At 29.7% G+C, this 21341-nt stretch overlaps 5 protein-coding genes across 7 annotated transcripts; 4 read left to right on the top strand and 1 right to left on the bottom strand.

The window, feature by feature from the left end:
- The first annotated feature begins 2825 nt into the window (after positions 1 to 2825).
- Positions 2826 to 4940, top strand: LOC115234620 (cytochrome c oxidase assembly protein COX11, mitochondrial). 2 transcript variants are annotated; one of them, XM_029805819.1, is made up of 4 exons: positions 2826 to 3303; positions 3463 to 3644; positions 4382 to 4523; positions 4717 to 4940. In XM_029805819.1, exons 1-4 carry the CDS (start codon positions 3100 to 3102, stop codon positions 4873 to 4875), a joined length of 687 nt encoding a protein of 228 aa, XP_029661679.1. In that variant the 5' UTR covers positions 2826 to 3099; the 3' UTR covers positions 4876 to 4940. The 2 variants fall into 2 exon arrangements, with proteins under 2 accessions (XP_029661679.1, XP_029661678.1); XM_029805818.1 differs by lacking the exons at positions 4382 to 4523; positions 4717 to 4940 and adding an exon at positions 3980 to 4203 and having other exon boundaries at positions 2827 to 3303; positions 3463 to 3786.
- LOC115234618 (tektin-3-like) lies at positions 4241 to 6839 on the bottom strand. Its single transcript, XM_029805815.1, has 8 exons — positions 6618 to 6839; positions 6307 to 6539; positions 6102 to 6211; positions 5861 to 6009; positions 5571 to 5793; positions 5356 to 5510; positions 5078 to 5281; positions 4241 to 4347 (listed from the first exon to the last, which is right to left on the bottom strand). Exons 1-8 carry the CDS (start codon positions 6812 to 6814, stop codon positions 4341 to 4343), a joined length of 1278 nt encoding a protein of 425 aa, XP_029661675.1. The 5' UTR covers positions 6815 to 6839; the 3' UTR covers positions 4241 to 4340.
- Positions 6840 to 7921: 1082 nt separating this feature from the next.
- LOC115234619 (cytosolic Fe-S cluster assembly factor NUBP1 homolog) lies at positions 7922 to 10370 on the top strand. Its single transcript, XM_029805817.1, has 7 exons — positions 7922 to 8073; positions 8447 to 8688; positions 9255 to 9356; positions 9435 to 9525; positions 9618 to 9883; positions 9966 to 10152; positions 10235 to 10370. Exons 1-7 carry the CDS (start codon positions 8043 to 8045, stop codon positions 10297 to 10299), a joined length of 984 nt encoding a protein of 327 aa, XP_029661677.1. The 5' UTR covers positions 7922 to 8042; the 3' UTR covers positions 10300 to 10370.
- Positions 10371 to 10711: 341 nt separating this feature from the next.
- Positions 10712 to 19561, top strand: LOC115234617 (lysosomal alpha-glucosidase-like). Of its 2 annotated transcripts, none has more exons than XM_029805814.1 (18): positions 10712 to 10931; positions 11275 to 11833; positions 15062 to 15376; positions 15465 to 15622; positions 15779 to 15953; positions 16037 to 16127; positions 16210 to 16378; positions 16446 to 16515; positions 16623 to 16727; positions 16818 to 17075; positions 17162 to 17364; positions 17457 to 17564; positions 17645 to 17822; positions 17903 to 18051; positions 18116 to 18200; positions 18290 to 18560; positions 18650 to 18846; positions 18950 to 19561. In XM_029805814.1, exons 2-18 carry the CDS (start codon positions 11324 to 11326, stop codon positions 19037 to 19039), a joined length of 3132 nt encoding a protein of 1043 aa, XP_029661674.1. In that variant the 5' UTR covers positions 10712 to 10931; positions 11275 to 11323; the 3' UTR covers positions 19040 to 19561. The 2 variants fall into 2 exon arrangements, with proteins under 2 accessions (XP_029661674.1, XP_029661673.1); XM_029805813.1 differs by lacking the exons at positions 10712 to 10931; positions 11275 to 11833 and adding exons at positions 13827 to 14046; positions 14390 to 14948.
- LOC115234621 (cytosolic Fe-S cluster assembly factor NUBP1 homolog) lies at positions 12318 to 13485 on the top strand. Its single transcript, XM_029805820.1, has 5 exons — positions 12318 to 12471; positions 12550 to 12640; positions 12733 to 12998; positions 13081 to 13267; positions 13350 to 13485. The coding sequence occupies exons 2-5, from the start codon at positions 12574 to 12576 to the stop codon at positions 13412 to 13414; spliced, it is 585 nt and encodes a 194-aa protein (XP_029661680.1). The 5' UTR covers positions 12318 to 12471; positions 12550 to 12573; the 3' UTR covers positions 13415 to 13485.
- Positions 19562 to 21341: the final 1780 nt, after the last annotated feature.

The raw sequence follows: 21341 nt of genomic DNA, 5'->3' as shown, positions 1-21341 counted from the left end.
AACGAGATACGATATATATGTGCGTATAACACGATAATTATAATTATAAATCTTTTATAATTATTTTTACGATAATTATAAAAATCTATCATTTTTAATTAGCTATTTACATGGGTGATTGTACTCTATAAACAATTACATACATGTTTTATATTATATATAAAAATGCCAATAATTTCTCAACCAATAGTTCTCAGTTTACTAAAAAATAGTATAAAAATTTCAGTTAAAACAGAAAAAATTAAACAGACAAAATATCCTTAAATATCCGTGGATATTCAAATTTCTTTTTCTGTCGAAAACAATATTTGTGCTTAGCATAGCACGATATGATTTTACGTTTGATAGAAAAATAAGAGAAGCTCTAGCAAAAATATTTATCTCTTTATAGTAAAATTAAATTCTTACTGATAATGAGTGTATACGCTACATATAAATTATATATTATTATATCGACTGTGAGAAGAAAGAGAAAACCTACCTGTTGCTATATACACATTGATGCACAATTATAATTTCTTCTATTTATACAATGTAGAAAAAATGCATCATTATTCCTTAACTAGTACATTCTGAATTATTTATATTTGTGTGCAGTTTTTTTACATTAATTTTTTTACACTATATTATATAAATCTCATTCTTTCGTGCGCTCAACTAACAAATGTATAATTAAAGACGAATTGCATTTTTTATAAATAAATATGCGATAAAAACTATAAGATTCATTAAAGTTTATATGTTGCTCGTTTAAATTAATGTAAAATTTGATTACTCTTAAGTTTATATCTTTTGTGAGATAGTTATACTAGTTAAGGATTATGATTTCGAGTCTTTAATCAATATGTGTAATTACATTATACACAAATAATTTGTATTACAATATTAAATATTACGTGTAACTTACTGATTAAAACTTTATGCAATATCATTGCAATAACGCTTGGTTTTATAAAGTGCATCATAGAAATATTTCAACATTACAATTGTAATTGAATGATTGCTATTGGGATATAAATATATATGTATATGTAGGAACTAATATATTATTATTATTATGAGTTATTTGCGAATTATTATTATTATCGTTACAAGTTATTCTCGTTCTCATAAAATATTCTCTACAATAAAAATACAAGGAAACTGCGATGTTTAGACAAAAAGTAAAAATAAATTAGTAAGTTACACGTAATATTATAATTTACAGTTGGACATAGTTGTAGAAAGAAACCATTTTTTTAACAAATCATGAAAATATATATAAAAAAGTTCAAAACTTTGAAAACTTTGATTGATAATTGTCTCAACTATGACCAGAGTGTTCTTACCTGTACATCGATGATTGACAAGACCAGAAGTCGCTAATCCACATAGCAAACAAGAAAACTTGTGCGCTGTAAAATAAGAAAAAAATTAGAAATCAATTTCATAGTAAAAATATGTACGAAATAAATTTACTTTTTTTTATAAACAATTATATACATACTCTTATCAATCCGCTGCTCTTGAACTCTCCCACGACGATTCTCCGATAGAATCTCTTCTGGATTGTCCACCTATCTAGTTGGTAAGTATTCACCTATAAGCATTTTCAAATATATATGTAAATTTTATTCTATCTCTTTTACAAATTTGTATAGTGAATCTCTATTTTTTTTTCTCTTTTTCTCCTTTCACATACACATACACACATTTCGAATCTAAATATGTATAGCCTATACACACGAGTTTAAGAGAATTAACCGCGAAATGTTTTAATATTGCATATATTTTTTACAACATACAGGCAAAGATCTAAAAACAATAAAATATTTATATTTTCTTACCGATCTAATGATTAGTCGTTACATCTCTGAATCACACCACTCGAGTTCCTTGAGAACACTAATTTATATCCCGAAATCGCGAACATTATTACATTTTCTACGCGATAGAAACATATTTGACACTATTCTAATCGCGCTGTACATAAAATCGCTCTCACGACTCGTAATTTTATTACCGAAATTGTAATTATTATATGCGAATTATAAATCAAATCGAAGTACGTTAACACTCACGACATGCTCTGCGCGCGTTTGAAAAATACAATTGCCCTCCTTCACACAAATTTCGGTGCAACGTCACGCGAGAATTGAAACTTGGACTTTGATATATCGCTGCCGACTTCACATTACCTTTACTTACGATGAAAAAATTACTTCGAATATTATTGATTTCTTATAGAAATATTGTTCATGAATTACATAAAATAATTAAAATATTTTAAGAAACCTGTTATATCTATATATATAACTAGTATAAAATTTAAAAGAATTTCTACAAATAAATTGAGGTTTACATTCCGATATCGCGAAGTCGAATTTTCCGTTTAGCCACGGTAGACGTACATTATTTATACAAACGAAACGAAAGCCCCTTTTTTACACTGTTTGAGTCGCGTTATACACAAAATCGTCTGTGATTGTGATTATTACGCGAATATTTATACGAATTTAAATTATGCGAAGCACATCGAAGGATTCACGATACACTGTACGCGCGTTTGAAAAATAATACCTGCGTCTGCGCTACTTTATTCCATTTCCGACAGAATGCGCTGTGCGACAAATTTGAATTTAGAGAGTGCTTTTTACTATGCCAATTTCAGTGCCAATTATTTTTTACTTATAATATATAAATAAGATTGCTTTGAATTTTGTATTTGATAATGTGTTACGTCAATTTACGCTTATATGAATCGTGTCAAGTAATTAAAAATAATACGAAATATTAAAGTTTAATATATTGTATTGGTAAAACAGCTAGATATATATGAATAATTATGTGATACTAATTAGCAAAGATGGCGCTGGATGTCGCAGGCAATATGGAGTTCTGCTTGGCACATGATGATACGTCAATGTTATATCTATAATTTTATCAGAATTTTGCAATATTGATACTAATACGCGTGAGAGAGAACATTCACTGAGAGAATTTATCCATTGTTTAATATTATTATGCTTTTGAGAAGAGTTTTATTTCATATGAGATACGTAATCTTATGCCAAACAATCTTATAGGTTATAGTCTTGAATTGATTGACAGAACGAAAAGATGTATTTTAATATATGTCGGCGATTGACACGAACTTGCGTTAGACAAATATATACCAACGTATCGCGAAATTTAATGAAAGATCACTCTGACACCTCGTTTCAAAAAAGGATACGCTCAACTACTTTGTATTGGACTGGAGTCGGAGTTCTGATAGTTGGATTGAGTTACTCCGCAGTGCCTTTGTATAGAATGTTTTGCCAGGTATATGATTGCAATTCTTTGAGAATAACTATAAATATTATATTGTCGAATTTAATCGTGTCTATTATTTCAATAAGTATCGTAACTGTTGTTATTGATGTAACAATATTTGTAATAGTATACATTTCTTTTATTCGCTATATTTTTTCTATTATACAGTCATATAGTTATGGTGGAACGATATCAGCTGGTCATGATACTACTAAAGTGAGCACAATGTCACCTGTTAACAATAGGAAAATCAAAATTAAATTTAGTGCAGATACAGCAGCATCGATGCAATGGAACTTTAAGCCACAGCAAACAGAAATTACAGTTGTTCCTGGAGAGACAGCTTTAGCATTTTACACAGCCACGAATCCAACCAATGAACGAGTCATTGGAATATCCACATATAATGTTTTACCTTTTGAAGTAGGACAATACTTTAATAAAATACAATGTTTCTGTTTTGAAGAACAGATGCTTAATCCGCATGAACAAGTGAGTTTATTAATATTGCATATAGAATAAGGTGTATAAGTCTATTTTTTGTACATCTAACAAAAGCTACGGCTTTTAGCTTTTTTTTTAAATATCAATTTTTATTCTAATTAAAATTCCGAACATTTGCATAAATGTATAATCTATATGATTAAATCAGGCAGTGTACTGTAAGTTATTTTTGTGTTTTAAGGTCGATATGCCAGTGTTCTTCTATATTGACCCAGAATTCACAGAAGATCCAAAAATGGAATTTGTTAATGAAATAGTCTTGTCTTATACATTCTTCGAAGCCAAACCAGGATTCAATCTGCCTATACCAAGCTATGCCAAAAGTCATTCAGTAAAGTAAAACGTTATTATTTCCGATAGTTACTATAATTGTACAAAATAAATATTTAATGCCTTTTTTTCAAATTTGTTGAAGATTTTTCAAATTTGATATGGAAATATCACATAGCCTAAATTCCTCTAGGAGTGTATTTCAAGTGACATGATTAAATATTCTCATAAATGGCAGTATTCAGAACATGGTACTAATAGAGAATAAGCTATTAAAATCTAAACAATGCATTAACAGGATACGCACGTCTACATTTTACACAGCCACGAATCCAACCAATGAACGAGTCATTGGAATATCCACATATAATGTTTTACCTTTTGAAGTAGGACAATACTTTAATAAAATACAATGTTTCTGTTTTGAAGAACAGATGCTTAATCCGCATGAACAAGTGAGTTTATTAATATTGCATATAGAATAAGGTGTATAAGTCTATTTTTTGTACATCTAACAAAAGCTACGGCTTTTAGCTTTTTTTTTAAATATCAATTTTTATTCTAATTAAAATTCCGAACATTTGCATAAATGTATAATCTATATGATTAAATCAGGCAGTGTACTGTAAGTTATTTTTGTGTTTTAAGGTCGATATGCCAGTGTTCTTCTATATTGACCCAGAATTCACAGAAGATCCAAAAATGGAATTTGTTAATGAAATAGTCTTGTCTTATACATTCTTCGAAGCCAAACCAGGATTCAATCTGCCTATACCAAGCTATGCCAAAAGTCATTCAGTAAAGTAAAACGTTATTATTTCCGATAGTTACTATAATTGTACAAAATAAATATTTAATGCCTTTTTTTCAAATTTGTTGAAGATTTTTCAAATTTGATATGGAAATATCACATAGCCTAAATTCCTCTAGGAGTGTATTCCAAGTGACATGATTAAATATTCTCATAAATGGCAGTATTCAGAACTAATAGAGAATAAGCTATTAAAATCTAAACAATGCATTAACAGGATACGCACGTCTAAGGCCGCAGACTTTCTCTTTATCAATATATATCGCATCGATTTTAAGCGCGAGATCGTGTTCCAACCTAGTTCGAGTTCTTAGCAATTTCTGATGTTGATTCTCAAGTTCTTTCAGTGCCTTGTGCATTCTTTCAAGTTGATGATTTATTTCGTCAATCTCTTTCTGAAGACTGCAAAATATAATATTTCGAAACAACATCTTACGTTTTATGATAACATCATATTATTAATACACAATACGTACCTCGTATAGGCATAATCGCGACATAATTCTATATCAGGACGATGCATTCTCGCTTCCATTCTTGTATGGGCAACTTTAGTCGCGTGACTTTTATCGGCGATAGCTTTGCGCATTAATTCCAAATTTTTTTCGACATCGAATATTTCTTGTTGCAACTGTAATGTTTCACGAATCGCATTTTAATCTGAGAAAGATACGCGCGTTAACTTTGATACCTTTTGCAAATGTTGTTGCAGCTTATTTTTAGCTTCCAGTAATTCGGAAGATCTGTGTGCTAAAGCGTTATTGGTGTTACTCCAAGTATGCCACATTTCTTGAGCAACTTTATTGATAAGACTTTCGGCAGTGGTACGTAATTGACATGACTTATTCCGTTCCGTTTGGGATCGTTGCACTATCCTATTTACTGCATCTGCCCAAGTTTCTTGTCCCGAAACGCTAATCAGATAACAGTATTTGTATTTGTATTGTATAATGTTATAAGAATCATTTATAATTTAATTACCATGGATCATATTTTTCAATTCCGGAATAATACTGTAATCCCTGAGTGTGATTATTCAACTGATGACAAATTGTATCTATACCTAAGGCACTCTCCTTATTTTTTAAATCCAATTCTAATTGATTCTGCGAAGCTCTGCAATTTCGTAACTGCAAGCAAAATAATATTAATCATATTGATTGATTAGAGATTATATAAATAAAAAATCAGGCAAGATTAAGATATTCAGGCTAAATTTTACCTGGTCTTTGCATTTGTCCAAACAAGCTTCTAGTTTCTTTTGATTTATACGTAAATGTTCCACTTCTTGTAGTAAACATTTTTCCGAATCATCATGTACCAGTTCTGTGCCTAAAAAATAAGAGTGAAAGGAAAACAAAAGATTTTATAGCAGAACTCTTTTTACATAACATTTCATACATGAAATAGTTAAGACTCCATAATACCTTTTCTAGCTTCTCTGTGGTAAAGACACTCCTCTGCAATGTGTAAAGGTCCTTCAATATCTCGTATTGCCTTTTCTAAGGTACTTCGACAATCTTGAAGTCTTTCAATTTCATGAAGCATTCTCTCCAGTTCTGATACCACTTCATTACGCCAAAAAGTAATGTCATTTATTCTTTCACCAAGTCTTCGGCTGGTATCATACTGACCATGTTGTATCTTCTCCTCAGCATTTCTAAAAGATAATTTTGGATTTAGGCAACACCGCAGTTCACATAATGTAGACAATATAGAGAAATATTCTTAAGAAAACCTGATAATTCTCAGAGCATCATTCCGCATCCTCTCAGAGTAATGTCTCTGTGAACTTGATTCATTATAACATTTTATTTGTTTCTGGAACCATTCATGTGGTGTATATCTCGTATAAAGAGCGGCTTGTGACGCATGAACTGGATTACGTTGATAGCCCGTTATCAAATTCGGGAATTTTAACGGGTGTGTATTCATTTTATTATTCGTATCCAGTGCGTAACTTGATTATGCATTATATATTTCAATATTTCGACCTGTATACTGGTTATTTATTCAATAGAAAGATAAATATGGTGTATAACAGAGCATCATAGTTTGTTAAATCAATATCATTCTGTGTGTGTGTGTGTGTGTGTGTGTGTGTGTGTGTGTGTGTGTGTGTGTGTGTGTGTGTGTGTGTGTGTGTGTGTGTGTGTGTGTGTGTGTGTGTGTGTGTGTGTGTGTGTGTGTGTGTGTGTGTGTGTGTGTGTGTGTGTGTGTGTGTGTGTGTGTGTGTGTGTGTGTGTGTGTGTGTGTGTGTGTGTGTGTGTGTGTGTGTGTGTGTGTGTGTGTGTGTGTGTGTGTGTGTGTGTGTGTGTGTGTGTGTGTGTGTGTGTGTTGTGTGTGTGTGTGTGTACCTATAAAGGATTCGAAAAACCTCTACAACTATTATTAGTAGGAATAATGCAAAAGTAAATGAATTTACAGCTGGAAGAGACATTGAGTCTACTTACAAGGGAATAACTTCTGTATTCTCAAACCCAGCATTTGGTCTCCATGGCAGTAAGTTATGTGTACGGGTGTAATCACCTATACGAATAGGAAATATTGGTTCCATGTAAGGCATTGCACTTCCTACTGTGCTCCATGGTTGTAGTTGCTATAAATTAAAGTGTACAACAAAAAAGAAACATTATCTTGAAAGAGTTTAAATATATTAGATATTATTACATATTATTATAAAATAGGATTAATGTCTTAACATATTAGAGTCATTTATAATATAAAAGTAGTAAAAACTTTATTATATATTTTATTTAATTTTGATATATATATATATATATATATATATAAAATATGTATTTATTTTTTTTGTTTTGAGATAACTATATATTTTTTTTTCAATTGCTCGATTGTAAAAATGATAAAAATATAATTATATATCTACATTATAATTAAAATCGCTTATATAATAAGAAATTCATATTTATGATTATTATTTATGCAGAAAGCATAATCATTTTGTCGCATTTTTTATTAATAGGTTTTATTAAGAAAAATTCGAGCTAATCATTCATAAGAAAAATTCCTTTAAAACAAAACAAAAAATAGTAGTGGAGTTAAATTAAATTCTCTACAAAATTGATATAAAAAAAAAGAGATATTTTTTTCATTTCATATACATTATGTATTTTTTTAGTAGAGTTTTAAAGAGAGAACTAACATGGCAGATGTACCTAGCGAAGCTCCCGAACGTAAATATACACTCTTTGATATCAGTCAATTTTAAAAATACATTAAAATAGTTAGAAGTAATTTAACATTTGTTAAGATTACATCATCATTATAATATGTCATTTACTTTACATTATATCTATAATATGTCAAATGTCAGAAGATTTAAGGTTAGGATGTAACAATATTTATACATCTTTCTCTTGTATATATAATATTTTCATATATATTACAATTTTAATACTTTTCTTTTTTAAGAGCTTTTTACATTACTAAGAAGTATATTATGTGTGATTAAATAAAATGTAATGTTATCGCATGTGCAAATTATATTTGGTCCACCAAATTATTTTTATTATTTGCAATGCTCAAGAATATGAAATATATTTTCAGACTGTCCTGGGACTCAAAGTGAGAATGCTGGCAAAGCTTCAGCTTGTGCAGGATGTCCAAATCAATCATTGTGCTCCTCTGGAACTACCAGACAACCAGATCCTGGCATAGCGCTTGTGAAAGAAAGATTGTCCTCAGTGCGGAATAAACTATTAGTGCTTTCAGGCAAAGGAGGAGTTGGCAAAAGTACTGTGACATCATTGATATCCAGATGCCTTGCGGCAAATAATTCTGATAGAAATGTAAGTTTTATCTTCAGTTATAACTAATCATAATTACTAAAGTGATATATATACTTGAAACATGTTTTTCATCAAGGATATAAAAAATTAATTTCTTATATCTTACATTGAATTTATCTATTTATCTTATATCATAAAAATAAATCCTAACATAAATGTCATATTTCATTAGCACATAAATAACATATCTTATGGCAAGATTAAGAAACAAGTTGGTAAAACAACTCACCCTTCTGCCCATTCCAAGTACATCCATATGATTTTCAATGTACATTGTAACATAGTGAATGCCACCAGTTAGTTTGCTAGGAAATAACCTCAGACAGAGAATATCTATAGTCAACTGATACCTATATGTATGTCGTATCAACTTGTGCCAGTCCCTTATTGATTACCAAAGTTTCAGTGTCCTCATTATTTTTCAATATTTTAAATCAAGATAAATAAAACATACATCAATAAATAAGTACTGAAAAATATTAATTAATTTATGTATGTAATATATTGAAATGTTATATTTTAAATTATATTAAATTTTGAATCTTTCATCGTGTTTTATGTGCTAGATTGGAGTATTGGACATCGACATTTGTGGACCATCACAACCAAGAGTACTTGGAGTACTTGGTGAACAAGTTCATCAGAGTGGATCAGGATGGTCGCCTGTAGTAAGTAAACTCGTTGAAACTAGAATATTATGCATAAAAAACTATTATTTAATATTGAATATTATTATTTGTTTTTAGTATATTGAGGATAACTTGTCATTGATGTCAATTGGATTTTTGCTTAGCAGTCCTAATGATGCTGTTATATGGAGAGGACCAAAGAAGAATGGTATTGTTTGTGTTTAAAATTTCATCTTTTTTATGATTTTTATTATATTAGTTCGATTTTTTTTTATTGTATATGAATTTGCATACATTCAGGTATGATCAGGCAATTTTTGTCGGAAGTCGACTGGGGTACTTTAGATTATCTTATACTGGATACACCGCCTGGTACATCGGACGAGCACTTGTCAGCCACATCTTACCTCAAAGATACCGGCATTACGGGTGCTATAATCATTACGACACCACCACAGGTTGCTCTTTTAGATGTCAGGAAGGAAATAGATTTTTGTAGAAAAGTAAACATTCCAATCTTAGGTGTAATTGAGAACATGAGTATCTTTGTATGTCCTAAATGCAAGGTAAGGATAATAAGATTTGAAGACAATACCAACAAAAAAAAGATATAAACATGTAATTAATGAAAAACGTCTTTGTATGCAGAATACTGCAGAAATATTCCCAGCTTCGACAGGTGGTGCACAAGCAATGTCAAAGGAATTGAATGTAGAATTCTTAGGCTCAATACCTTTGGACCCATTGCTAGCCAGATGTTGTGATGAGGGTAAAAATTTTTTGACAGAAATGTCGGATTCACCAACCATTAATGCTTTAAACAAAATTTGCAAACGTAAGGCTTTAACATATTGTGTAAAATATCATCTAACTTCTTTTTACACAAGACATAAAAAAAAATGTGACTTTGTTTTCAGGTATTGTTCAAAAATGTGAAGAGGAAAAAGAGAACTGTCCTAATAATTACATACAAAATATGTAAATACATTTTTTGTACAAAAATCTATATGTAAATGTATCAATATGTTGCTGATTAAAATTTATAACAAAAACTTTGAATCTATTGTAATGCAACTTTTCCTGTAAAACTTTGCGCTTTATCGCTTCGATTATCGTGATTCACAGATTCAATAATGTAGTAATGTATTAGTATATATATAAATATCCAATTTCTCTGCTTTGTTACATGTTGGTTAAAATAACTGTTTGTAACATCCTCTACTTATCATATTGACAGTGATAAAACGAGAATTCGATAAGCGCTATGAGGAATTTCAAGTCGACTATAATGTAAATGCTGATAACATATCGGACCTATTCTGAATTGAGCAGTTTCGGTTGTCAAATTCAAATTTGACGTGCGAATACATAGTGCTGGTGACAAAAAAGCGACTGGAATAATCATACTTTCTATTCTACTTTATTAAAAAATTGTAAATGTATTAGAATTTCCGATAATACAAGAAAGAAATACAAACGAATAATACATGAAATAACGTATGATGAGTCAATATGTGAATGACACATGATGCACACAGATGCGCATTATGTGTTATAAGAGCTCGTCGAACGGTTTGGAACGCGGAGTTCTCTGTCCGAAAATAATATTTTAATGTAAGTTCTGTGCAACATATATACAATGCGAAATATCTTTTATAGAAATTATAATACGTATTCGTATAGTATAATTCCAATAGATTATACAATAGATAAGAGGTTATGATTTAATACTGTATAAGCAACACTTTTATATATGTTTGTAATATATTTCTCATCATAGAAACAAATCTAAAAATATATTTCTTGTGTAAAAATGCGTATATTGTTAAGATGATAAGATGTTTACTAATTTTTTGTAAATGTATGTGTGTGTGTGTGTGATTCATTAATAATTATTTTGTATACAAGTGCATTCATCTTATATAAAATGTCTTTAATATATCTTTATTATTTTCAGACTTAACTAGTTAAAAGTTGTGGCAGTTTGACATATGATTTGATTGAAAATGGTTCATGTAGCAGCAAGTGGGCACAATGCCCCTAAACAATCAGAGTATAATACAGTGGTTAAAGATTACTCAAACAATATTGTGACAGAAATTGATAATTGTGTAGTTATGATGTCAAACAAAGGATCTTACAAACCATTAAGAAGAAATCACGAAAGAGAAGAAGCAAATGATCTTGAGAATAATAATAATGAGACTGATAATAATGCGAATAGTATAAGAATAAAACGAATAATGATAATATTATGTTTTGTGTGTATCATGGCTTTATTTCTATATCATCTCAGTTTCCTAATTTTATCTATGATTACAAATTTGGTGCTCACCACCATGAATGACTACAGCATAAACATACAGTTTACAATTTTTATACCTAACAATGCTACAAAGACAAAATACCAGCATATATTAGTGGATACTTTTGATACAAACATTGAACAACAAAAGTATGATTATAAAATAATGAAAGAAAATCTATTTGAACAAAACACTTTTAATAATATTCAAGTAAGTAAAAATAAATAATTTTTTTGTTATAGAAAAAGGAGGAGAAAAATAATAAAATTAATTTCTTATATCTTACATTGAATTTATCTATTTATCTTATATCATAAAAATAAATCCTAACATAAATGTCATATTTCATTAGCACATAAATAACATATCTTATGGCAAGATTAAGAAACAAGTTGGTAAAACAACTCACCCTTCTGCCCATTCCAAGTACATCCATATGATTTTCAATGTACATTGTAACATAGTGAATGCCACCAGTTAGTTTGCTAGGAAATAACCTCAGACAGAGAATATCTATAGTCAACTGATACCTATATGTATGTCGTATCAACTTGTGCCAGTCCCTTATTGATTACCAAAGTTTCAGTGTCCTCATTATTTTTCAATATTTTAAATCAAGATAAATAAAACATACATCAATAAATAAGTGCTGAAAAATATTAATTAATTTATATATGTAATATATTGAAATGTTATATTTTAAATTATATTAAATTTTGAATCTTTCATCGTGTTTTATGTGCTAGATTGGAGTATTGGACATCGACATTTGTGGACCATCACAACCAAGAGTACTTGGAGTACTTGGTGAACAAGTTCATCAGAGTGGATCAGGATGGTCGCCTGTAGTAAGTAAACTCGTTGAAACTAGAATATTATGCATAAAAAACTATTATTTAATATTGAATATTATTATTTGTTTTTAGTATATTGAGGATAACTTGTCATTGATGTCAATTGGATTTTTGCTTAGCAGTCCTAATGATGCTGTTATATGGAGAGGACCAAAGAAGAATGGTATTGTTTGTGTTTAAAATTTCATCTTTTTTATGATTTTTATTATATTAGTTCGATTTTTTTTTATCGTATATGAATTTGCATACATTCAGGTATGATCAGGCAATTTTTGTCGGAAGTCGACTGGGGTACTTTAGATTATCTTATACTGGATACACCGCCTGGTACATCGGACGAGCACTTGTCAGCCACATCTTACCTCAAAGATACCGGCATTACGGGTGCTATAATCATTACGACACCACCACAGGTTGCTCTTTTAGATGTCAGGAAGGAAATAGATTTTTGTAGAAAAGTAAACATTCCAATCTTAGGTGTAATTGAGAACATGAGTATCTTTGTATGTCCTAAATGCAAGGTAAGGATAATAAGATTTGAAGACAATACCAACAAAAAAAAGATATAAACATGTAATTAATGAAAAACGTCTTTGTATGCAGAATACTGCAGAAATATTCCCAGCTTCGACAGGTGGTGCACAAGCAATGTCAAAGGAATTGAATGTAGAATTCTTAGGCTCAATACCTTTGGACCCATTGCTAGCCAGATGTTGTGATGAGGGTAAAAATTTTTTGACAGAAATGTCGGATTCACCAACCATTAATGCTTTAAACAAAATTTGCAAACGTAAGGCTTTAACATATTGTGTAAAATATCATCTAACTTCTTTTTACACAAGACATAAAAAAAAATGTGACTTTGTTTTCAGGTATTGTTCAAAAATGTGAAGAGGAAAAAGAGAACTGTCCTAATAATTACATACAAAATATGTAAATACATTTTTTGTACAAAAATCTATATGTAAATGTATCAATATGTTGCTGATTAAAATTTATAACAAAAACTTTGAATCTATTGTAATGCAACTTTTCCTGTAAAACTTTGCGCTTTATCGCTTCGATTATCGTGATTCACAGATTCAATAATGTAGTAATGTATTAGTATATATATAAATATCCAATTTCTCTGCTTTGTTACATGTTGGTTAAAATAACTGTTTGTAACATCCTCTACTTATCATATTGACAGTGATAAAACGAGAATTCGATAAGCGCTATGAGGAATTTCAAGTCGACTATAATGTAAATGCTGATAACATATCGGACCTATTCTGAATTGAGCAGTTTCGGTTGTCAAATTCAAATTTGACGTGCGAATACATAGTGCTGGTGACAAAAAAGCGACTGGAATAATCATACTTTCTATTCTACTTTATTAAAAAATTGTAAATGTATTAGAATTTCCGATAATACAAGAAAGAAATACAAACGAATAATACATGAAATAACGTATGATGAGTCAATATGTGAATGACACATGATGCACACAGATGCGCATTATGTGTTATAAGAGCTCGTCGAACGGTTTGGAACGCGGAGTTCTCTGTCCGAAAATAATATTTTAATGTAAGTTCTGTGCAACATATATACAATGCGAAATATCTTTTATAGAAATTATAATACGTATTCGTATAGTATAATTCCAATAGATTATACAATAGATAAGAGGTTATGATTTAATACTGTATAAGCAACACTTTTATATATGTTTGTAATATATTTCTCATCATAGAAACAAATCTAAAAATATATTTCTTGTGTAAAAATGCGTATATTGTTAAGATGATAAGATGTTTACTAATTTTTTGTAAATGTATGTGTGTGTGTGTGTGATTCATTAATAATTATTTTGTATACAAGTGCATTCATCTTATATAAAATGTCTTTAATATATCTTTATTATTTTCAGACTTAACTAGTTAAAAGTTGTGGCAGTTTGACATATGATTTGATTGAAAATGGTTCATGTAGCAGCAAGTGGGCACAATGCCCCTAAACAATCAGAGTATAATACAGTGATTAAAGATTACTCAAACAATATTGTGACAGAAATTGATAATTGTGTAGTTATGATGTCAAACAAAGGATCTTACAAACCATTAAGAAGAAATCACGAAAGAGAAGAAGCAAATGATCTTGAGAATAATAATAATGAGACTGATAATAATGCGAATAGTATAAGAATAAAACGAATAATGATAATATTATGTTTTGTGTGTATCATGGCTTTATTTCTATATCATCTCAGTTTCCTAATTTTATCTATGATTACAAATTTGGTGCTCACCACCATGAATGACTACAGCATAAACATACAGTTTACAATTTTTATACCTAACAATACTACAAAGACAAAATACCAGCATATATTAGTGGATACTTTTGATACAAACATTGAACAACAAAAGTATGATTATAAAATAATGAAAGAAAATCTATTTGAACAAAACACTTTTAATAATATTCAAGTAAGTAAAAATAAATAATTTTTTTGTTATAGAAAAAGGAGGAGAAAAATAATATTAATTATTATATATTATATATATTCTATTTATTTATTATATCATTTATGTGTTTGAAGCAATGCACCAATGTTCCTGAAATATTACGCTTTGATTGTCATCCAGAGGACGGAGCATCGCAGCTTTCCTGTACAAACAGGGGATGTTGTTGGAATCCTCTTAATAAAAACAAAATTGCAGGACATGTGCCACTAGCTATTCCCTATTGTTATTATCCTGAGGAATGGAATTTGTATAAGTATATTAACCAGAGTAAAGATGATAGTAATTTCTTAGGCTTTCTCAAGCAAGAGAAAAAATCTATATATAAAAACGATGTGCCTCTTGTAAAGATAGAGGCTACAAGCATAGACAGTTCAGTCCTGCGTGTAAAGGTAATAATAAATGTTTATAAAATATTTTGCTTTTATATCACATTATAATGTAATAAGAAAATAATTATAGAATATCTTTAATTTTTAGATATATGATCCCTTGAAAAAGCGATATGAACCACCATGGCCAATTAGATCAGACCCAAAGCCATTTTTATCCAAAATTACCAACACAACATATCAATTTAAAAGCGATAATGTAAAATCTGGTTTTAAAGTTGATAGAGTCAGTGACGGCACAACATTGTAAGTATATATTATTTATGTTGTATATTTAGAGACTAATATCTATAAAATTTTAATAAAAGTTTGCACAGAGTGATCAAGTGACATAATTTTAATGTGCTAAACAAAATATGAATATATTTAATAGCATTATTTTATAATATATTCTATATGCAGATTTAATTCCATTGGGATTGGAGGTTTCATATTTGCTGACCAATTTCTGCAAATAACCACATTGCTACCAACAAGCAATATTTATGGTATTGGCGAGCACAGATCAAGCTTAAAATTAAATACTAATTGGCAATCATTTACTTTATTCAACAAAGATCAACCACCGACAGAAAATGTATGCTCAATTTTATTCTACATACAAATGAATTGATATACTATATATTATAAGTAATATTTACTTTATTTCTTTTTAATTAGGCAAATTTGTACGGATCTCATCCATTTTATATTGTTGTTGAGGATTCTGGAATGGCTCATGGAGTTTTATTTTTAAACAGTAATGCTATGGGTATGTTTTCTTTATAATAAGGATAGAATATTATATAATGTCTCATTATTTTGACATAATTTAATTATTTCATATCTTTTAGATGTGATATTGCAGCCTACACCGGCTATAACGTTTAGGGCGATTGGTGGCATTTTTGATATCTACTTTTTCTTGGGGCCAACTCCAGCTGATGTTGTGAAACAATATTCTGAGATCGTGGGCAAACCATTCATGCCACCTTATTGGTCTCTTGGTTTCCACTTATGCAGGTACTATATTACTAAAAAATAATGTATTTGATGTATGATAGTTAACAATATTTTATATATTAATCAGATTTGGATATGGAACCTTGGAAAAAACTAAAGCAGTATGGAATAGAACGAGAGCAGCTGGAATTCCATTTGTAATATTTACTACTTTACAAACACATGCTATTGTTTATAAAACATACTTTAAGATATGCAAGCAAATTATAAATCATTGTAAATATTGTATTTGTTATATTTATAGGATACCCAATGGAATGATTTGGATTATATGGACAAAAACAATGACTTTACATATAATAAAGAGAAATTCAAAGATTTGCCCAAATTTATAGAAGAAATTCATTCGGTATAATATATTGATATACAATATTCATAAAAGATTATTACACAATCTGCGAGAGTCGCAAATACATCACAGCAATTTCTTCTATTTCAGGTAGGAATGCATTACATCCCTTTAATAGATGCCGGTATATCCGCTTCCGAAGAAAATGGTTCTTATTTACCTTACGATGAAGGAATAAAACAGGATATATTCGTAAAAGACGATATAACGTATAAACCTTTCGTTGGCAAAGTCTGGAATTTTGTTTCCACGGTATGGCCCGATTTTACTAATCCTAAAACAATGGAGTACTATGCAAATATGATGGGCAACATGCACGATAGTTTTGCGTACGACGGCGCATGGATCGTAAGTTTCGGCTGGTTTAAAAAAATTTTTTTGATATGTTTAAAAATTACGTGATTACTCAAAAATTATTCTAATTATGTATTAAGGATATGAATGAACCATCTAACTTCTATAATGGTTATAAAAATGGCTGTATGTATAATCATCTGGATTATCCCGAATATTTACCCAATGTGGTCGGCGGTTTGCTCGCTACAAAGACTTTGTGCATGAGTGCAAAACATTATTTGGGATCTCATTATGATCTTCACAATACTTATGGAACGAGTCAAGCAATTGCAACAAATTAGTAAATAGAAATACAATTCACCTAATCTTCTTCCAAATTTTATAAAGAGAACTTATTTTATTTAAAAATGTATTGTTTTAAACTATGTGCAGTGCCCTCAGGAAAATCAGACAGAAGAGACCATTTATAATATCACGTTCGACATGGGTAGGGCATGGTCATTACGCAGGCCATTGGACGGGTGATGTTTATTCATCATGGTAATTTCATAATATAAATATAATTTACTATATAATTGTATTCTTTATTTATTTACTAATTAAAGAGCTTGTTTTATTAGGCATGACTTAAGAATGAGCATTCCAGCCATTTTGTCACTCAATTTCTATCAAATCCCAATGGTGGGCGCTGACATTTGCGGTTTTGATGGAAACACAACTACAGCGTTGTGCAATCGCTGGATGCAACTTGGTGCTTTCTATCCATTTTCTCGAAATCATAATTCCGATGAAACAATTGTAAGAGAATGTCAAAATATGAATTAATAATAAAATTATTGAAATATTTTCTACATAATGTATAAATGTGTTATATACAGGAGCAGGATCCAGTTGCTATGGGCGATTTGGTTGTACAATCGACAAAGAATGCTCTCAAAATACGTTATCGACTTTTACCATATTTGTATACTTTATTCTTTAGAGCACATAAGTTCGGCGAAACAGTGGCACGTCCGTTATTTATTGAGTATGTATCGGTGTCTTGTCTCATATATATTTCACATTATACTAATGATATATACACGATATAGGTTCACCGATGATCGACAGACTTACGGCATTGATACACAATTTCTTTGGGGAAGTGCGCTTATGATCAATCCAGTTCTTGAAGAAGTACGCTCTCAATCTTTATTTAATTATTTACTTTATTACATATAAGACGCTTTGATATTTTGTTAATCGTTATTATTTATATTTTACAGAATAAAACTAATATAGCTGTTTATATACCACGTGGCCTATGGTATGATTATTATAGTCTTCATTTCTTCTTTTCCATTGGAAAACATTATACACTACCTGCTCCAATCGATAAAATACCATTATTGATTCGTGGAGGCTCGATACTTCCAGCACAGAAACCGAGTGCAACGACTACAGAGAGCAGAAAAAATTATTTTGAATTGATAGTAGCATTAAACGAAGCTGGCAATGCTGAAGGAGAACTGTATTGGGATGATGGTGATAGTATAGGTATGTAAAAGTTATTTTATATATTGTACAATTAAATGGAGCTCTATATATCTTATTGATCTTTCTAATTATTTCTTTTTAATCTGCAGATTCCATAAAAAAGAAGGAATATTTGTGGTTATCTTTCACTGCAAATAAATCCAACTTAGTGAACACAAAAGTGGATGGCTCTTTTAATGAAGAAGTGATTCTTGGAAAAGTCCAGATTTTGGGATTACAGAAACAAGTGTCCAGAGTGTTCCTAAATAAGAATGAGATAGGATTTAAATACGATATTTTCACATCGGTAAGTTTTATACTGAATATAAATGTTTAAAAATAATAACAAAATGATATAATATTTTAATAGAGAAATATATGAATTTTTAAATATCCAAAAATTATTTCAGAGTTTAAGTATCACTGGCTTACAAGTGGACATGAGACAATTGTTTATATTTTATTGGTCATATGAAGCTCAAGAAAGCAATGCCGAATGATACTATTGATTTCATATAAATTTTCGATCACGTATGTAAATCTCATAACTCATAATAATTAATATAACATATGTGATATATGCTTAAGTAAAAATATATTTACATTAATACATATAAGTTTGCTATATATTTTTAAACATATATTTTTTAATATTATACGTATTAGATATACTCTTTGAGATATAATATACATTTTATTTCTCACTTGATAAAGAAATGTGAAAATTAAACAGTTGTCGCTGTTTATGTAATTGTGGAATAATATTTACAAAAATCATATTGATTAACTTTAAAGGAGACAAGCGAGTAAAGAAACATGTTTATTCAAATTGTCTTCTCTCATCGTACAATATACATATATAAATATGACTATTGTTTATGGCACTAAAGAAAAATAATGATATTCTAATTTTATCAATGTTGATTATAAAAGCACGAGAGAAAAGAAACATATGATTGTAATGATAATGTATTTTCGTGGGAAAAAAAAACGTTGAACAATAAAATTCGCAGAAAAACGTAGATAATATGGACCACTATCATTTTCGCGAGCGTTGTTTATTCGCTTTGGCACCACATAGTTTAAAGTCATCGAAGAGTATAAGCTTCGTCAAGTTAAAAAATGTGGGAAGCAACGCGTCTCCCATTAACTATTCGAGACGGCTCTTCTTTGACCTCGATCTATATTCAAAATGCACTTCGATCCTCATTTGCATTCGCACGAGCTAAAGCGTAGAGATTTCGATCTTCCGAATAAATTTGAAAACGCAAGTCAAACTGCATGCGCCATACGCTCGCGCTCATGTTAATACATTAAGGTGCGTCACACGCATAAATATGCGCCGCTTGTACATACGGTCTTCGCTTTACAGACGCACAATGCAAAATACATCTCGATATATAGCCGTTAATAATAAAATCAAAATTATATCAAACGTAACGGTAACACAATATATTTGGCAATGAAATAGTAACAAAGTCTTTGGATTCGACATCATATCTCGATCGTTTCGTGTACCGAAAGACGGAAAAGCTGAGAATGAATCATTCTCGTACAATAAGTTTTCAAATTTTAGACTACAATGCATAAAATAGCACCTGCACGTCGATTGCAGTATTTTTGACTATTCTTAGCCGTACGCACGATCGAGAAATATTCTAATGGTAGGTCGAGGAAAGGAACTTTTCGCGAACACACGAACTAACGTTGTTCAATACTAACAATATAATGTTATTTTTGATTGTATGTATTAGTAACAATCATCTATAAAGAAAACTATTTGTCTATAACTATTTATCAAATAATTACACATTTTGATAGTGATTTTATATTATTGCACGCAATTCTACTTTTTTCATGGAGGCGATCAATTTTCCAAGATTTTTGGCATCTTTAGAATTAAAATAAGATATGTTTCATGTTCCTCTCCCCTCGCAGATATATATGTATATACATATATATATACAGAATGTATCGGAAATTATAGTGCGACCAAAATAGAGATGATTTCTCATGCAAAAATAAGTCAAAGATGTAGAATAAATTTTTTGTACGTCGTATTTCTTGTACTTTATTTTTGAGAAAATTGGAAAATTAATTAAATTAAATATATTTATGTTTTTTAAGCTTAAATGATCTCTAATAACCTTATGTCATATATGTATCCTCTCGATAACGACTATTTTAACACAAATAAAAAATACAACATTCCATTTAAACATTAAACAAACAACTTAAAATAATGATAATTGTGCACTAAAGCAATTATCTGCATTTTAAATGAGAGAGACGTATTTTGACAATTAATAGATATAAAAATTGAGACTTTGCGAGATGGCTCTCGTAAAATCGAGTTTGTTAGGTAAATAAAAAAATTTTAAAGCAGATTTGATCAAGATCGCAAACACGCAAAGCAAAAATTCGATTATCGAATTTATTTCGACAATAATTATCAGAAAGATATCTATAAAAAGATATAATATTCTATTGAAAAAAATAAGTGATCTTGATATATTATGTACATAACTACTCTCCTTGCAATATATAACTTAAATTATTTTAAATTGTTTTACTAAACGTGAAATATACTTTTTTTATTTATGTATTAATAGCCATCGAGATATCCGACAGCATATGACAGAAGATCGTTAAAAGTCATTTAAGCTTAAAACAATATTATGTTATAAATTTTCCAGCTTTTAAAGAGAATTAATCTTCTCGATAACAAAGCTTATGCGAAAGAATTTTATTCCACATTTTCAACTTATTTTTGCACAAGAAATCACATCTCCATTTTGATTA

This window comes from Formica exsecta, unplaced genomic scaffold (assembly GCF_003651465.1).
Source record: "Formica exsecta isolate Colony F162 unplaced genomic scaffold, ASM365146v1 scaffold201, whole genome shotgun sequence".
Classification (NCBI taxonomy): Eukaryota; Metazoa; Arthropoda; class Insecta; order Hymenoptera; family Formicidae; genus Formica; species Formica exsecta.
The sequence above is the reverse complement of the archived record's forward strand: the minus strand, read 5'-3'. Positions and strand labels throughout refer to the sequence as shown.

Coding starts and splice junctions, on each gene's coding strand:
- LOC115234620 (XM_029805819.1), top strand. CDS start 3,100: ATGTATTTTAATATATGTCGGCGATTGACACGAACTTGCGTTAGACAA. Junction 3,304..3,462: donor TGTATAGAATGTTTTGCCAG/GTATATGATTGC, acceptor TCTATTATACAG/TCATATAGTTATGGTGGAAC. Junction 4,524..4,716: donor TGCTTAATCCGCATGAACAA/GTGAGTTTATTA, acceptor TTGTGTTTTAAG/GTCGATATGCCAGTGTTCTT.
- LOC115234618 (XM_029805815.1), bottom strand. CDS start 6,814: ATGAATACACACCCGTTAAAATTCCCGAATTTGATAACGGGCTATCAA. Junction 6,212..6,306: donor CCACAGAGAAGCTAGAAAAG/GTATTATGGAGT, acceptor CTTATTTTTTAG/GCACAGAACTGGTACATGAT. Junction 5,794..5,860: donor ATTGAAAAATATGATCCATG/GTAATTAAATTA, acceptor TTATCTGATTAG/CGTTTCGGGACAAGAAACTT.
- LOC115234619 (XM_029805817.1), top strand. CDS start 8,043: ATGGCAGATGTACCTAGCGAAGCTCCCGAAC. Junction 8,689..9,254: donor CAAATAATTCTGATAGAAAT/GTAAGTTTTATC, acceptor TTTATGTGCTAG/ATTGGAGTATTGGACATCGA. Junction 10,153..10,234: donor TTTAAACAAAATTTGCAAAC/GTAAGGCTTTAA, acceptor CTTTGTTTTCAG/GTATTGTTCAAAAATGTGAA.
- LOC115234617 (XM_029805814.1), top strand. CDS start 11,324: ATGGTTCATGTAGCAGCAAGTGGGCACAATGCCCCTAAACAATCAGAG. Junction 16,128..16,209: donor TTTAAACAGTAATGCTATGG/GTATGTTTTCTT, acceptor CATATCTTTTAG/ATGTGATATTGCAGCCTACA. Junction 18,052..18,115: donor GCACGTCCGTTATTTATTGA/GTATGTATCGGT, acceptor TACACGATATAG/GTTCACCGATGATCGACAGA.
- LOC115234621 (XM_029805820.1), top strand. CDS start 12,574: ATGTCAATTGGATTTTTGCTTAGCAGTCCTAATGATGCTGTTATATGG. Junction 12,999..13,080: donor TTGTATGTCCTAAATGCAAG/GTAAGGATAATA, acceptor CTTTGTATGCAG/AATACTGCAGAAATATTCCC. Junction 13,268..13,349: donor TTTAAACAAAATTTGCAAAC/GTAAGGCTTTAA, acceptor CTTTGTTTTCAG/GTATTGTTCAAAAATGTGAA.